At 36.2% G+C, this 17,727-nt stretch overlaps 1 protein-coding gene across 5 annotated transcripts in view; it reads right to left on the reverse strand.

Annotated features, from left to right (window-relative positions):
• The window catches only part of UBN2 (ubinuclein 2), an 87,160-nt gene that overhangs the window by 35,564 nt on the left and 33,869 nt on the right, over window positions 1–17,727 (reverse strand). For 4 of the 5 annotated variants that reach the window (XM_025433974.3, XM_049095235.1, XM_049095234.1 and 1 more), the window contains 7 exons: window positions 16,736–16,806; window positions 11,087–11,216; window positions 7,730–7,848; window positions 7,144–7,257; window positions 6,410–6,553; window positions 5,634–5,684; window positions 3,413–3,455 (listed from right to left, as the gene is read on the reverse strand). In XM_025433974.3, coding sequence (XP_025289759.1) covers window positions 3,413–3,455; window positions 5,634–5,684; window positions 6,410–6,553; window positions 7,144–7,257; window positions 7,730–7,848; window positions 11,087–11,216; window positions 16,736–16,806 — 672 coding nt within the window. The remainder of the gene's footprint in view (window positions 1–3,412; window positions 3,456–5,633; window positions 5,685–6,409; window positions 6,554–7,143; window positions 7,258–7,729; window positions 7,849–11,086; window positions 11,217–16,735; window positions 16,807–17,727) is intronic. The other variant, XM_049095236.1, reaches the window with a different exon arrangement.

Consider the following 17,727-nt stretch of genomic DNA (forward strand, 5'->3'; position numbering starts at 1 on the left):
TCATTAGATTAGGCCTGTGTGGGGCTCTGTGCTCAGTGTGGAGCCCTCCCTTTCCCTTCCTTCTGCCCCTCCTCCTACTCATGATATTTCTCTCCTGTTTCTCAGATAAATTAAAAAAAAAAAATCTAAAAAAAAAAAAAAGTAACCATTTTCCTTAAAAGGGAAATATAAGGAATTTGACTCATCATTTTTAAAATTAAGAAGAATTAAAACCATTACATAAAAAGCACTTAAGTTTCTTTGATTAGTTTCTTAAAAACAAACTAAAAAAAACCTAACCCCAAAGTCTTGAATTACATATCAATTTTTTTTAAGATTTTATTTATGTATTCATGAGAGACACAGAGAGAGAGACAGAGACATAGGCAGAGGGAGAAGCAGGCCCCCTGGAGGGAGCCTGATGCGGGACTCGATCCCAGGGCTCTGGGATCATGCCCTGAGCCAAAGGCAGGAGCTCAACCGCTGAGCCACCCAGGCGTCCCGACTTACACATCAATTTATACAGCACTTACCTAAACCTGAGTGGGGAAAGAATAGAGAGGAAGTGTCTTTACCATCACCTTCTAAGGTATTACAGTAAAGTAGCTGTTAAGAAGGCTGTTAAACTCTAACTTCCTCTGCAGTTTTTCTAAGCTGCTATTCTATAAGCCCTGATTGAAAAGCCTGCTGCCTCTCAGAATTCTGTAGTGTAACTGCATTGAGATCAAAACCGTTAAGACAAATGGGTAATACCTATGATACACATTTGCTTTGACATGCCATCCATCCAATTATCATTAGTGAAAATACCATTTTTATTAAAAAGTACAGAAACTGAGGGTGGGGAAATGTATTAGAATAATAATGGTAGCATTACCAATATAAATGGATTTTTAATGTAACTTTTTTTTTTTAATTTTTAAAAATTTATTTACTTATTATTATTATTTTTTATTTATGATAGTCACAGAGAGAGAGAGAGAGAGAGAGAGAGAGAGAGAGAGGGAGAGAGGGGCAGAGACACAGGCAGAGGGAGAAGCAGGCTCCATACACCGGGAGCCCGACGTGGGATTCGATCCCGGGTCTCCAGGATCAGGCCTTGGGCCAAAGGCAGGCGCTAAACCACTGCGCCACCCAGGGATCCCAGTTTTTATTTTTTTAAAAGAATAAACTGGTTTCATTTTTATTTACGTATTATTTATTTAATATTTTTTTAAAGTAAGCTCTAGGCCCAATGTGGGGCTTGAACTCACAACCCTGAGATCAAGAGTTGCATGCTCTACCAAATGAACCAGCCAGGTACCTGTTACATAACTTTTTTATTTTAAGTTTTATTTTTTATTTAAATAATCTCTACACCTGACATGGGGTTTGAACTCACATCCTGAGATCAGGAGTTGCATGCTCTTCTGACTGAACCAGCCAGTTGTCCCTAAATTAATTTTTTCTTATAAAAGTAATGTTAAATATATCCACCGGCGTGCTATATAAATTTATACCAGGAGAGATGATTTTCCAGGGCATATACTCGAGTTTAAAAAGTAGGTTATCCCGTTTATAAAATGTTAATTCAATCTGAACAAATGAATGGCTGTTTGGATAGATGGAAGGACTGATGGCAAGGACAGAGATACAGAAGAAGGGATGGTGAGTGTGTACCAGAAAGGAAGAGCTTTTTTCCCTGGATACTTTTACTTTTCTCCTTACTTTTCTGCATTTGCATTTTCTACTATACTTTCTTATTGCCTTTATAACTAAAATAGGTATTTGATGGGTGGCAGGATAGGAAAAACACAAATCAGCAATAGTTTTTCCTTTTGGGGAAAAGGAAATGGTAATTAATCACGAAGACACACACAAAAAACAGGTTGATTCCCCTATACCACCCTTGTCACCATTAGAATTCGATAAATTAATCATATGTTTGAATACATGTATTAAAATTTAATCAACACTTTATGGAGAGAATTAGAAGTTTAAAAATAAAATGTCAAAGCAAAGCATGAACTCAACAGATGTGAAGAAATACTGGCTCAGTATTATTTGGATTAGAAGACAAATGAGGTATAGAAGGACTATTTACTCTGTACAAAGAGCTTCTAATACTAAAAGTTAAGAAGGCTACAGAGTAACAAATATTGACCTTCTGGCAATAACCTCATAAGCAAGGAAATTCATCTATTCAAAGAGATAAAAGCTAGGGTGAAAGTTCAAAACCTAAAGGATGTGGGCTTTCTTTACAATTTTACTTTTACAATTTTCATTTGTTATATACTTGTTTTTTTTTTTTTTCCCAACTCTGCTTTATTTATTTTGGTATTTTTTATCCCCTTTTCTCCTTTAAATATTAAACGAGTTAGATTCCTTTATTTCTAAACCCAATAAATCCATCACTTGCCCTTCTCAGGGATCTAATTCTGTCAAATGTTTCTGATGACTCTCACTCATAGTAACTTATTTCCTTATATATTCTGTATTTTCAGATTTTAAGCTCTTGTTTGACATAGTATATATGTGGTAAGCCTTTGAGGCCTGGAATGAAACAGCATAATTCCAGAGAGAATGTGATTTGTCATCTGCCCTGGGTTAATAACTAATCTAATACCTTTAAGTTATTTTCAAAGCTTGAGAATTTCCCAGATCTTGTAGGTAGTATAAATTAAACTCTGAAACCAGAGAAAATGCTCAGGAAGGACTTCTAGAACTCAGGCCAAGACACCCAAGTTTCTTATCTTTCTGCTGATGAGTGGATTTCTTTTCTAGTCCTTTCTTTTACTAAAGATGTTATCCTTTGAAGTTTCCAGGTTTATCCAGAGTTTCAGTCTAATTCCTAACCTATATAAGGCTAAGAAAACCCTATCTGCTGTGCTCTGAGAAGATATTTAAAAATAATCATAAAGCAACTGATGAAAATCAGCAAAGGCACCTAAAGGCAACCAAAGTTTCAATGACAGATTAACACTGGCAGCAGCTTGTTTTGGGCGTTATGGATTTCTCATATACTTGCAATCTCAACTATGCTTTTAAAGGATATTTGTTATATTTGATAGAGCACTTCTAACAGGCTAAATCTTACAATTTAATTCTCTGAAAAACAATAGTTCTAGGATTTTTACAAAGTTTAAAAACACTCTTCTTAAAAGTATGGTACCTATCTACCTATGCCAAACACATAGGGCAGCCCAGGTGGCTCAGCAGTTTAGTGCCGCCTTCAGCCCAGGGCCTGACCCTGGAGTCCTGGGATCGAGTCCCATGTCAGGCTCCCTGCATGGAGCCTGCTTCTCCCTCTGCCTGTGTCTCTGCCTCTCTCTCTCTTTGCCTCTCATGAATAAATAAATAAAATCTTAAAAAAAAAAAAAAAAAAACAACCACATATATCCTTTGCATCTTAAGAATGTATTTCAACATTCCCCAATCATGACTAATAACTTACCTTCACTTTGGGTTTAGGTGCAGGAATCACCTTTTTCTTTGCCCTAAGACAAAAAATGAAAAAGGAGGCCATTTCAGTAGCAGTTAGGTCACTCATTAGGAAATTATAACATAATCTTGTCATTACATGGGTAAATAATTTCTTATGCTATTTGGAAAACTCTATGTAGGAAGGAACTATATATATGTGCTCAGTATATATGTGAATATACAGTAACACTTCCTTCAATTTCAATCAACTGGAAAGAAAGGCCAAACCATTAGCAAACATGAATTGTAGATAAAGGTTTTTTAAAAAAATTAAATGCAAATACTCAAAAAAAAAAAAAACTCAAGGTAGGGTAACATAGCTGCCTAAGGACTCACTTCAAAGAACTGCTAAGAATTTATAATTATTTATAGGAAAATGAACTTCAAGAAACTTTCAGCTCAAATTAAACCATAATTTGGGGAGAAGTTGTAAATGGGGCATTATTTTAAAAACAAAAAAAACCTTTATTTTTAAAGAAAATTATTTTAATATAAAAATTCAAATAAATGTCAAAATGACAGAACAAAAAATGCAAAAAAGTTACCACGGAACCTTGGTACCTTTGGGAACCAGTGTGAAAAAGTTTGAAGATGAAAGAAATCTTACAGGTTCCATAGTAGGAGAAAATACTCAAAAGTCTGTTGGATAATTAAAGGGTTAACAAGCTAAAATATCTCACACTGGGTATTGCAACTTCACTATGTTGAAATGTTATCCATTAAATTAAAAAATATCTTGATTAAAACTGTCAATCTTGGGGATCCCTGGGTGGCTCAGCGGTTTGGCGCCTGCCTTTGGCCCAGGGCGCAATCCTGGAGTCCCGGGATCGAGTCCCATGCCGGGCTCCTAGCATGGAGCCTGCTTCTCTCCTTGCCTGTGTCTCTGCCTCTCTCTCTCTCCCCCTCTATGTCTATCATAAATAAATAAATAAATAAATAAATAAATAAATAAATAAATAAATAAATCTGTCAATCTTCAACTTCATTAAAACAAAAGTAATTTTCAAAGTTTTTTAAATAAAGACCATTGAGGCAAAAGATGTCCAGGCCCACGTATCCCATAGATTTCCACTTTCTGATACAAAATAGAACTTACATAGTAATACAGCTACTAAAAAAAACTGGGAGAAAGGATCTATATAAACATCTGCTTTAGGTTTAAAGGAATTAATTATTTATATCTGAATTGTAAAACATGTAATTTTATAACTATGGTTAAGTTAAAGGCCAGAAATGTTATTGACACCAATACATAGATTTCCCCCTGCCCCAGGATAACTAAACCACCAGCAATAAAAACAGCAAAAACTGAAAACCACAACCAACTCAATACAACTCTGACAATATGCTAACAAAGTGTTTTTTCTAAGAGTTGTAAAAAATTTCCACCATAATTGTATACAAGCAGAGTTCCATAATATTGCTAACCAGACCTCTTAGAATACTGAATTACAGTGATCCATAAATTCTCATACCTTGCTAATTTAATATTTTATTAACTATTACCACACTTCTATGCTACAGAGAAACGGCCTCAAGTTGTAGGTAAAAATAAAGTTCTACTCAAGTCATATTCACTCAAACATGCAACCACAAAAACCGCAGCTTTTACTACTGCTTATCAGGTTAAGAGACCTTTCTTCAGTAATCATATCACTAAGGGAATACTCAGTTTTGAAAAGAAGGGAAGGAAATGAAGAATAAGTTAATTTTGTGGAATAAAACACTCTGTAAGGCAAGGCAAGGCAGGCATATATACGAAACCATCTTGGACTGCACAAAGCTATAGGTTAGCCACACTGATGGTCGCAGAGGGGAAAAGAAGGAGGACACCAAAGAACGGGAGGGAAGGCAGCCCAGGAACAAAGGAAACCATCAGAGCCTTCCTGTTTACATGGCTCCTAACTACCAAATCTCAGGCCAGCACAGATTCAGGTTTTTGGAGACTAGCCTGAGAACTTTTTTTTTTTTTTTTTTTTTGAGAACTATTTAATAGATAAATGTGTTCTCAGGTCTACACAGTTACTTTTTTTTTTAAACTTACTTTTTTAAAGGCAGTAGTAAAATGGGAGATTATCTAAATGTACATTTAAGTACTATTTCACCTAGCAGTAATAAATAGTACTTTTGTTTACTAAAGCACATAATGTGAGCAAAAATAAATGAAGTAATCTGGATTCTGTTTTACTCACGGAGCAGAAGTAAGATGATTATGTACACTCCGGCTTTCCTTAAAAAGCATTCTGCAAAAGTTAAAAAAACATGATCATTTTTGCGTAACAGATAATGATCGCCACTTTGTTTTAGTTACATGGTTTTCAACAGTCTATTACTTATTTATCAAATGAGAGTTATAATGGCACAGAGTAAATTCAATAATCTATTTTGTGGGGATTTTTATGGCACATTTATTTTTTTAAGTCTTTAACAGATCAACAGATGTTTTGTTGATTTTAGATGGAACACTTTAAAATGAGAGTTTGAGATAACCAAATTTATTAATTTTAACATTCTTACCTCCTTAAACTTTAAATTGGGCTACTCTTAATTTTTGAGATACCACTCTACATTGACTATTTTCAACAGAAGGTAAGGTTGGGGTGTCTTTTCCTATCTCTCAATTTTGTATTTGGTTCCTTATCTCCCCTGTGAAGTTCCCCTCCCAAAGTTCATAACCATCTTCTCCTCCTCCCATTTCTCTATTAGCGAATTCAGGTGCAAAAAGGAAAAAGTGGCTGGCAAAAAAATATCACTCTTTATATGAATCTCTGTATCTCCAGGTCCATGTGATTGTTTTGTCTTTTTAGTGCTTGAAGTTTTCAAAGCAGAGATCATCTGAGATGACTGTATAGAATGCTAACCACACTAGGTTCTTAGCAAAATGAATGTCGTGTGTGTATATATATGTATCTTTAATAATAGCAATAATAAGAAAGTAAAGTAAAATCTAGGATGTCATATTTCTTACCTTGCCTGCATCCAGCCCTTAGGCCACAATGGTTTCACCTCTGTCTCCATAAAGGATTTAAGATAATCCTCAGCGGACTGGCTTTTATTTGGCTCTAACTCATAGCATCCCAATTTGATCTCAACAAGGTTACATAACAAAGTTCTAAACAGATTAAAAATATATATTTATATATAAATCTTGACTGCAAAATTGTGGAAAATTAAGCTTGAAACAGATTTTTTTAAAAGCACATAAATCTGACAGCAATAATAAAGAATATTATCTCAAGAATTCAGAAGATGACATGAAGATAAATAATTTCCAATACACATCACTCATTGCACTACAGCCAAATCCCCAATATGAAACAATTTCCTTTGATACCTTTCATCTAGGCACCAAAGACTGAAAGGATAGTCCTGAGCCAAACCCTCTACTTGGAGTACTGAAATACTGGTAAAAAAGATGACTGATTATACAAGTATATGGAGTACTTCACCTTCTGAAACCAGTATGACTTACACTTAATTATTAGAAGATAAGCTTATAAAAAAATAGGATACAAAAATAAAAGTGAGAGCGCTCTAAGAATATCAGGACCAAATGAATCTTCCTTTGAATGAATTTTCCTACACACTAATCTTTGGTAGCTTCCAATCTACTCTTCTATTTACTGTATATTCTTTTTTTTTAGAAACCTTAGTTCTGCATTATCTATTTGGTTAAAAGTGAAGGCTTTGGTTAAATTTTACCTGATGGTGTCATTCCAGTGGAATTTCTTTCTTGGTCCTATGACACGTTTCCCTGGTTTCTCATCATCGTCTTCCTCGGATCCATTTTTTTCTCGTTCTTCATCTGTTTGCAACCTAAAAATGAAAAAGATTTATGAAGCAGAGTTTTAACCCAATAGTGCCAATGATATGCTCCAGAGACACTTGTTAAATTGCTTAATTTTATACATAATACTTTGAAATGTGTTATAAAATGGTTTGGTAAATGAGGTCTTCAAACTGTAACATAAGGCCATGAATACTTATCTTTCAGTTTAGGAAATATTTGTGCCCAACTTTAGCCAGTCAAATTGGTTGACATGTGAATATCTGACCAGTGCCAGCTCTTGCTCTGATCATACCCACACACTAAATCAAGAGACCTTTTGCTTTTGACACCAAAGCAATTGAATGGAAAGTGCTGTGTCACTTAGAAAATACTCAATTATACCATTTCAGTGGTGGTATATGTGGATTTCTACTTGGTGATGCAGTCTATAAGACCAATCCTTAAGAGCTAAAGATATTTCTCAAATGCAAAGCTGGTGCAAATAAAAGAGGTACGTACTTGGCACACTTAGCTTGACTACGAGCTTGGCAGTCCTCCTGGTATTTAAATAGCTGTTCAGGCATGACGTTGCTAACAGCCAGTTTCAGTTTTTGCAGAGGCTCTCTTAAACGATCATCCTGACAAAAAAAATATACTAAGAGCTTTTTAAAACATATTTACAAAAATTAAAGCAGATTCTCAAAAGATACTGATTATAGATTTGAAATGTAAACATATTCTTTAAAAACATATTTAAATCCAAACATTTCTTCTACCACAATGACTTTTCATAATGCAACTGGATATAAAATTAGGATAACCAAACTTTCCAGGCAGCCAATGTGAATCCCACTTTTTACTTGTTACCCCAGCATAATTAATAGTGTTTTTTCTTAAAAATTTTTATTTGAGTTTAGTTGACACACAATGTATTCCTTTACATTCTTAAAAATGCCCGTTTGGCCAATACATTATAAGGACGCTTTAGGATTAAATAAAGAACAAAATCTACATTGTGCAGACCACTACTAGTTGATCCTCATTAGGATAGGGAACCAGTACCGCAAGAGGAGATACTGCTTTGCCAACAATGGAACATGCAATTTGGTTTGGGGGACTACCAACAGGATGTTGGCATCCTGTTCTTTCGTTTATTGTTACTAATTGTGACCTACACTGGCAAGCAAAAATGCAAGGTCAAGGCCAAAAAGGAAGAAGAAACTCGAAGACTTACTAATTTCATGCATGCTAATTAGTAAGTATTATTATACATATGACAGTGTTTGCTATAAAAATTCCATTAAGAAATATGAACATTTAGTATCATGGTTCCTAGGTGATCACTTCTTTTTTTTTTTTTAAGATTTTATTTATTTATTCATGAGAGACACAGAGAGAGGGGCAGAGACATAGGCAGAAAGAGAAGCAGGCTACCTACAGAGAGCCTGATGCAGGACTTGATCCCAGGACCCCAGGATCATGACCTGAGCCGAAGGCAGACACTCAACCACTGAGCCACCCAGGTATCCCCCAAGGTGATCATTTCTTAATTATGTAGCTGAGACTATCTGTCTGGGAACAACCCAAATATCCATCAACAGTAAAATGAATAAATTAATTTGAATATATTTATAGATTGTACAGCAAATGTACTCTAAAAATGAAGTTCACCACACGTAAAGACAAATAAATCTGAGGTACATAATGTTCAGTGTTAAAAAGCAAGCTGCATGGGGCAACTGGGTGGCTCAGTAGGTGTCTTCGGCTCGGGTGATGATCCCAGGGTCCTAAGATCAAGTCCTGTGTTGGGCTCCATGCTCAGCAAGGAGCCTATTTCTCCCTCTGCCCTTCCCCTCTGCTGGTGTGCATGCTCTCTCTCTCTCAAATAAATAAATAAATATATACATATACTTTTATTTTTATTAATTTTTTAAATATTTTGTTTATTTATTCATGAGAGACACAGAAAGAGAGAGGCAGAGACACAGGCAGAGGGAGAAGCAAGCTCGATGCAGGGAGCCTGATGTGGGACTCGATCCCAGGATTCCAGGATCACGCCCTGAGCTGAAGGAAGGTGCTTAACAGCTGAGCCACCCAGGTATCCCCATACATACATTTTTAAAAGTATGCTGCAGAAGAAAAGTATGGCGATAATATCACTCTATTTATTTGAAGCTCAAGAATATACAAAATCCAACAATATAGTATTCAGGGATTATAAATGTACATGATAAAACCATATAAAGAAAAGAAAGGATTAAGATAAATGCCTTCTACAACCAACAGGCATATTAAATAACTTCAAACATCAAACCTGAAATATTCCTTAGAAAATATAATATGCAAAAAGTTCTCCTACCTCTAGATCTTTTTTTATTGGACCATTTCTGTCATCTGAATGTATGGCAGTAAGCTCCAACTGTCAATGTCTGAAGGAGCCAGGCACAGACATAAAATCTGTGACCTCGAGTAAATTTCATGTATTTATTACTCTGCTTTAAACTGAGAAAAAACTCTGAATTTATTTACTATTATTATTATTATTTTAGAGAGTGTGTGTACAGGGAGGTGGAAAGGGGGAGAGAATCTCAAGCAGGCTCCATGCCTAGCATGGGGCCTGATGCAGGGCTCAATCTCACAACCCTGAGATCATGACCTGAGCCAAAAGCAAGAGGCAGACTCTTAATTGTTTTATTAACAGAAGTATAATACCTATAATAAAGAATTCTATGCCTGTCAGATCACATTACTAGTGGTCCAGGGCACCACATTCAATCCCTCGTTAGAGCCATGGGGGGCCTGGGACAGCCAAGTTGTCCTATGTGGCCAGAAAAATTTTGGTTGACCCAAGATAGTATAATCAGAACCCAAGAGCTTGGACCAAGTTGAGAGGGCTCAGTCAGTCTGTGTGTGTCGCTTTTCTGTAATATAAAACCGTGAGGATAATCTTATTTTCAGATCCACACAGAAAGATAAAAATGAGACATGGGAAGACAGGTAGAGAGAAACAAGAATTAATCCAAAGGATCAGTTCCTATCCCTTCCTGGGTGTATTTTTACTTCCATGAAATACTTTTATTAATAGAAAAAAGAAGTCCTTTTTCGTCTTAAACTGCATTTAAATTCTTTTCCATTACTTGCAGGTTATAAATATTTTAAAAATATGTAATCAAATAAATTATGGGAAGAGTAATCAGAACAGTGAAGGTACTAAAAACCATTTTACATAAAGTGAAAGAAGGGACATAATAGAAGCTTTCAAAAACATGAAAGCTCTGAAAGTGACAAATGATTAGTTTTCTGAGTGGACTCAAAGGTACAATTAGGACCAACAGGGTAGAAAGCATCTGGGTGGAAAGCTTTGTCTCAGTGCCTGGAAGAATTTTTTGGTATTACAATGAAATATGTTTCTGACCACTGGAAGCATTCAAAGTTGGACAATTACCAGGAGAATCTAGCAAAACATGGATGACTACACCAAAAATATCTCTAAGGCTACATTTAACTCTGTGTTTCTTTCCATTGGTTTGTGCAAGATAGGTGTGAACATATCTGCATAGAATCGTTTTAGTAATAAAAAAACTGAGTTATAAATCTGTCAGATAGTTGTTGAGGGTAAAGTTGTGTCAGCTGTGGACCTAAAGTTAATTTACCAGCCCAAGAATCTATGCCTTAGAAAACATTCTCATCTAGATTTATCAATTGTTGAACAGTAAATTTTTCCAAGAGATCCAATGTGTCTTTAATAACTCCTATAGTTATTCAATACATACAGTAAGACTGAAAAGCAACTAATATGCAAAAGTCCCAAATAGAAACCAGTCTCTTTACAAGCTATAAGCCTCCAGATATGAATATTATTATTACTCCTCTTACCTGGACGTTGAGATGTAACTTCTTTAGACGTTTTACCAGTGTTTCTTTGTTGCATGGCACAAAAGCTTCAAGATGGGAGTAGACACCACTACGAATGACAGGGCCTAGTTCCTGTAGCTGTAATTCAATGCTGAACAAAAACAACAAATAAAAAGTATAGAATTTCTTTTAAGTGCCAACACAAGCAAGGAAGCAAAGGCTCACTAGAAGAGGGACTCTTCTCTCGTTTTATCATTCTATGATTTCCTAGACAGTATTTTTCAAGGAAAAAAATGTAGAGATAATTTATATAACCATAAATAAACTGGTGAATCATTTTTTTTTTAAAGGTTTTATTTATTCATGAGAGAGAGAGAGAGAGAGAGAGAGAGGCAGAGACGTAGGCAGAGGGAGAAGCAGTCTTCCCTCAAGGAGCCTGATGCGAAACTCGATCCCGGGACCCTGGGATCACGACCTGAGCCGAAGGCAGACGCTCAACCGCTGAGCCACCCAGGTGTCCCTGTGAATAATTTCTGATGAAGAGGGGCAAAGTCTACATTTAAGCCTACATTTTTGGGTAAAGCACGGGAACCCTATTATTAACCAGAAGCTCATCTCCTCAGAGATATTTCACAGCCTCTCTCCCCCATTGCAATTGCTAAGGTAGAGAGTCACACAGTTTCAATGAATTTAGAATACTTTTTCCTTAGACATGTTGGAAAAAACTGCAGATCTGGAAAAGGTGAAGCCCTTCTGGCTACATATACAGACTGTTTCATCCATCCTTGTCTCCCTTATTGTGCCTGCATTGCACAAGCTAGATATTTAATAGTTTGTCCCATTTATTCCAATTTTTCAGATGTTTCCATTTGTAAATTAGTTTTTTACACCAAAAATAAATAAACTGTTAAATAGGTATTTAGCTTAAGAGTCATTAAAAAAAAGTTTGAACAGCCGCCGTATTCTCAACCAGACAAGTTTACTAATAAATAATTGAGGTTTCTTCCAAGATGGGAACTGCTATTGTAGAACGATAGGAACAGATGTTAATTTGAAGGCCAAGACCAACCTGGGACTCTTGGCAAAAAACCATGTCTAAATCATCACATTCTATTCTAGAGAAGACGCAGAGATTTAACAAATACTTTTCACAATTTAAAGATGAATCCAAAGATTCAATTAACAGCTTTTGGGGAAGAAAAGAAATCCTCCCATATGAAATATATCCACCACTTATACACTGCGATTTCAGGAACAACAAAATGTGGAAAATTATGCTTTTAGCGCTGACAATAAAAATTCTTGGTATTAGAGAAGTCAAACACAATATATAAATGGAAAAAAGTTCAGAATCTATTAGAACCAGAATGTTAAATGCAGAGGATCATATGGGAAACAATCACTATTGTCATGAATTCTGTGTATAAACATTTGGCTAAATAACATTATATGTGGATCTTTATTAGAAGTCTAGTCTCTAGGTAGGAGACTTTCAAGGCTTGTCTCATTATTAAAAGTTAGTGGAGACTGAAAATAAAATATAAACTTCAAGTAGTAAGAGATTCCAAATAAAAATAGAGTGACTCAGTGACATACTTATAAAAATCAGTGGTTTCCAAAGAGGAGAGAAACTGAAAAACACAGAGAGCTGACTCCCTGCTCCTAAGCCATTACTAGGTAAAAATTAGAGAAGCATATTAACCCTAAAGGTTATGGATTGTATTGGTCTATCACAAATATATACAAATTCCTACCAGAGAACAGTGTATTTTGAGCACACATTTTTTTTTCTAAGAATTCCAATCTTCTAAGGCCTAAGAAGTACCTAAAACACCTGGCAATGAAAAGTTTAAATTTCAGTTATTTTCACATTTCAGAGAAATAAAGCTTCTCCTAAAGCAACAAACTTTCCCTGAGCCTGCCTCCTTATATCCACCAGGTTCTTTTGCTTCCTTCAGTGAGGTCTAACCCTAAGCAGATATCCATGCATGAAAGTTACAATGGGTAGGTCTCAAACCTCTGATAATAAATTATGAACATGCGATCACTATAGGTTCTAAATGGATAAAAACATACTGGGATCATCCACTGATAATGCAATAGAGGACAAACACTGGGTTTTGTGAGTAAATGAGCTTGAAACCCACTATTATATTCTTATCTTTACAAGGCTCTTATTTGCCTCTGAAGAAGCCTCCAAGAAACTCAACATAGGAATCCATTAAATGAAACAATGGCCAACTTTATAAACAAGATTCTTCTGGCTCAGGAATACTTAGTCTTACCTGTATTTTCACACAGAATTCTAGAAATAGTCATTTCCCCACCGTTGATATATGACATATCTTCTTATCCCATCAACTTCCTCTGTTTAGTCTTTTTTTTTTTTTTTTTTTAAAGTAAGTTCTACATAGACTCCATGTGGGGCTTGACCTGACAACCCAAGTCACAAGGTCTACCAAACGAGCCAACCAGGCATCTTTCTCCCTCTTTTTAAAAAACAGAATAGGGGCAGCCCGGGTGGCTCAGCGGTTTAGCACCACCTTTGGCCCAGGGCATGATCCTGGAGATCCAGGATTGAGTCCCACGTCAGGTTCCCTGCATGGAGCCTGCTTCTCCCTCTGCCTGTGTCTGCCTCTCTCTCTCTCTCTCTCTCTCTGTGTCTCATGAATAAATAAATAAAATCTTTTAAAAAATAAAAATAAAAAACAGAATATAGGGGCGCCTGGGTGGCTGAGTCAGTTAAGTGTCTGCCTTCAGCCCAGGTCTGATCTTGGGGTTCTGGGATCTAGCCGATGTCAGACTCCCTTCTCAGTGGGGAATCTGCTTCTCCCCTCCAATTCATGAGCTCACTCTCTCAAATAAATAAATACAATCTTTTTTAAAAGCCCTAGAATATATATTTCATTCAATCAGTTTGAAAATACTAGTCAAAAAAAAAAAAAAAAAAAGAGGAAGAAGAAGAAGAAGCTAAGTCCACATGAATTCAGGAATCTACTGAAGTTCCTGAATTTTTCCTCAAGTATTCCAGATATCTTACCACTACTGTTCACATAACAGAACCACTGAAAACTAGTAACTGAAGAAAGACTTAGGCAGCAATAACCAAAACACAAAATCCACAATATTTTTTACTTATAGCAAAAATTCAAAAGCCTGTTGATGTGTTAATTAATAATATACAAGAGGGATGTAGATCCCTCCTGTCCCTAAACAACTTTAGAGCATTTGTTGAACAGAACTCAGGTTGGAATGGGATCATAGGCAGAGTATCAAGACTTTGTTAGTAAATATATGCTTGAGGTAAAAGAGGAAATAGGGGAAGAGATAAAGCTGATATGTATTTGCTGATCCAAGTCAAATTCAATTAGGCAGAAAGAGAAAGGGACCCTATTCCAACAAACTCACCCCTCTTTCTACCAAGCATAAGGAAACAGTGGTTGAGGCAGAGCTGGTGTACCCGGATAACTTCATATGAATTTACTACCCAAAATAATCATGTACCATGTACCCTCAGAAGATCAACTCAGTCTAGAGAAATAAGGGATGTTTGTTTAGGAAAGGGAAACAGAGGCCACGGGCATAAAGAAGTGATTAAAATGGAAAAATTTAAACTCTGAATACTATGTCTTATAGAACTGGAGGCACACTCCGCGAAATAAAAAAATAGATGGATTCCAACACAACTGGAGGATTTAAGATAGACATAGGGAGGATTAAGGGAAGTCTGTTGGGGAGGTTCCTGGCTGGCTCAGTTGGAGCAGCATGCAACTCTTGATCTCAGGGTCTTGAGTCCAAGCTCTACATTGGGCATGGAGCCTTCTTTTAAATAAATAAGTAAATAAATAATTTTAAAGATAAAAACATTTTTAAAGGAGGGGAGGGACAATTGCCCAACTCAATCAGTAGAGCATGTGACTCTTGATTTCAGGGTCATGAGTTCGACCCCCATGCTGGGTGTTGAGATTACCTAAAAAAAGAGAGAGGGATGCTTGGGTGGCTCAGCAGTTGAGCGTCTGCCTTTGGCTCAGGGTGTGATCCCAGAGTCTGGGATTGAGTTCCGCATCAGGCTCCTTGCAGGGAGCCTTCTTCTCCCTATGCCTGTGTCTCTTATGAATAAGTAAAATCTTTAGAAAGAGAGAGAGAAAGAAAAGCCTGTGAGTAATCTGCTGATATTCTGCTTATCTGAGATGTTATGTCCCAAGCATGGTCCTTTGTTTCTCTCAGGAAAGAAAAAGTCAGTCCCTTTTATAGAAGAGTAAAATAAAAAAGCACTGTCTCAGTCACAGAAAAAGGACCTGATCCAGTAAGCTTAGGACTCTTGAGTGGAAAGAAAAAGAAGCCAGTCAGATTCCTGATTAGAGAATCTGGGACAGCTCTGATGAGTAATGGTTACACTGTTTATTGAATCTGGGGTGTAAAAGGAGCTGGCATAGGCAGGAAGCATTTGCCTTGCTTCCAGGCAGACAGAATCAATCTGAAAATCCCTGGCTAAAATAAAGAAGAACAGGAACAAGAAATTTCTCTGTCATCACACCAGTAGTGTACTAGGTTATGTGTTTCCGCAAGACACCAACAAGATTTTTTTAAGTACTCTGGAGAAAGATACTGCACTTAATTAAAACAGTTATCAAGGGGGAGGGGGAAAAACAAAAAAAACAAAAAAAGAAAATAGTTATCAAAGCAAACCAATCCATCATCCCTTGTATCTTATGAGAAACTACCTCCAATGTATATCTACTCCAGCAACAACAAAAAAAACTTCTCAACCAGGACTCACACACAGTACTGGAAACACTGCTTATATATATATATATATATATGTATATACACACACATATACACACTACTGAACCACCACAGGCAGGCACATATTATGTTCGTGCCAGAGGAGTAAAATCTGCTTTTTCCAGAATTGCTTTTTATACCTAGTTCTGCTTGCAGCCAATTATACACTCCATTTCTACAACCAATGGTCAAAATTTACAAACCAAAAGGTTTATAAGGATAGCTTACTGGACCACAACCTTAGAACCTGCAGCTTCATCAGTATCAAACTCCAGCTAAGAGTGAAAACTGTCACTATTTCTTTTCTTTAAAAGATTTTGCTTATTTATTCATGAGAGACACACAGAGAGAGGCAGAGACACAGGCAGAGGGAGAAGCAGGCTCCATGCAGAGTCCGATGTGGGACTTGATCCCCAGACTGGGATCACGCCGTGAGCCAAAGGCAGACCCTCAACCGCTGAGCCACAGAGCAATCCCAAAACTGTCACTAATTTAAATACAATCTGTGTCCTGTCTCAGTAGTCAGCCTCCCCTTCCACTCTTCCCTCTGTCTTCTCCACACGGCCCCTCTCCTGCCTCACAATGAGGATTATATTAAACCATACTTTCCATTTGGCTATAAATGTTTGTATGAATTATAATTAACCTTGTTAGATACCAATGGAATTATTCTTCCCAAGTCTGAATGAAAATAGAAGGAAAATTATACCACATTTAATATGAACACTCAGAGCTGTTCCAGAAAGACACTTTCATATAAAGTGACAAAAAATACATTTAAATCTAAAATAACATTCAACCTGTAAAGTTGTAACTAACTATATTTTTAAATGAATTCTTAAAGTTTAAATAATCTTTTAATTAAAGAAGATAATTACTTACTCCAGAAGAATATTATTCATATCCTGTGTAAAGAATTTTTTCCTTCCTTCTTCATCAAAAAGTTTGGCAGCCTAGAGAAACATAAGATTGTTGATATCGCTTTCAATAAACACATTATTTGTTTCCATATCTATTTACTAAAGAATAAACTTCAGAAGGAGGGCTATTGTGATTTTTTTCACTTTGTATCTTCTGTACCCAGCTTAGTACCTGGCATGAGTAGGCAATTACACTGTTGAAACAAATTCAGCATATATACCACTATTTCATATTATATCTGTATTTAATTTTTCTTAATCTTCCTAAATTAACAAAATTATACATATAAGACTTTTTAGTGCTTTGGGTATCTTGTGTACTTTGACTATCCATAGGTTTATTAATTATTGCTGTGGTCTCCAAGATAATAGAAAGCAGATGTCTCACTTTCTGTTGAGTGTCTACAGAATATCTGTCTGATATTCTATATGTTATATTCATCACCATGTTTAATCCTTATAACAGCCAATGACACTGGCATGACAGCTCCCATTATACAAACAAGGAACCCAAATCTGTCAGATGTTACATAACATGCCCCCAATCACACTACTACTAACTGGTGGATCCAGGACTCAGATCACAGGCTTTCTGACTTCAACTGTGCAACACTGCAACCCTGCACAAAGATACTGCAGCCTGTCTAGGTTCCATCTAGTTACTAACAACAAAGAAACAGGTGAAGTTATTATCAAGGGATAAGCAAAAATTAATGCAATGAGCTTAATTTCATCATTATGTGTGTCACTTCAATCAGGTGACCAGAAACCAAGTATACCAATACACTCTACCATAAGCAAAATCTACTGGGAAAAATCACAAACAATGTAGTTGAGGTCCATGAGATGTAAAATACCAAGAAGCCTGATCTAATAACCTGAGCAAGCCATATGCTGACTCTGTCAACCCACCAAGTTATTTGATCATTTTACAGGCAATAAATAAAATTTCTA

Source organism: Canis lupus, chromosome 16, assembly GCF_003254725.2.
Source record: "Canis lupus dingo isolate Sandy chromosome 16, ASM325472v2, whole genome shotgun sequence".
Classification (NCBI taxonomy): Eukaryota; Metazoa; Chordata; class Mammalia; order Carnivora; family Canidae; genus Canis; species Canis lupus.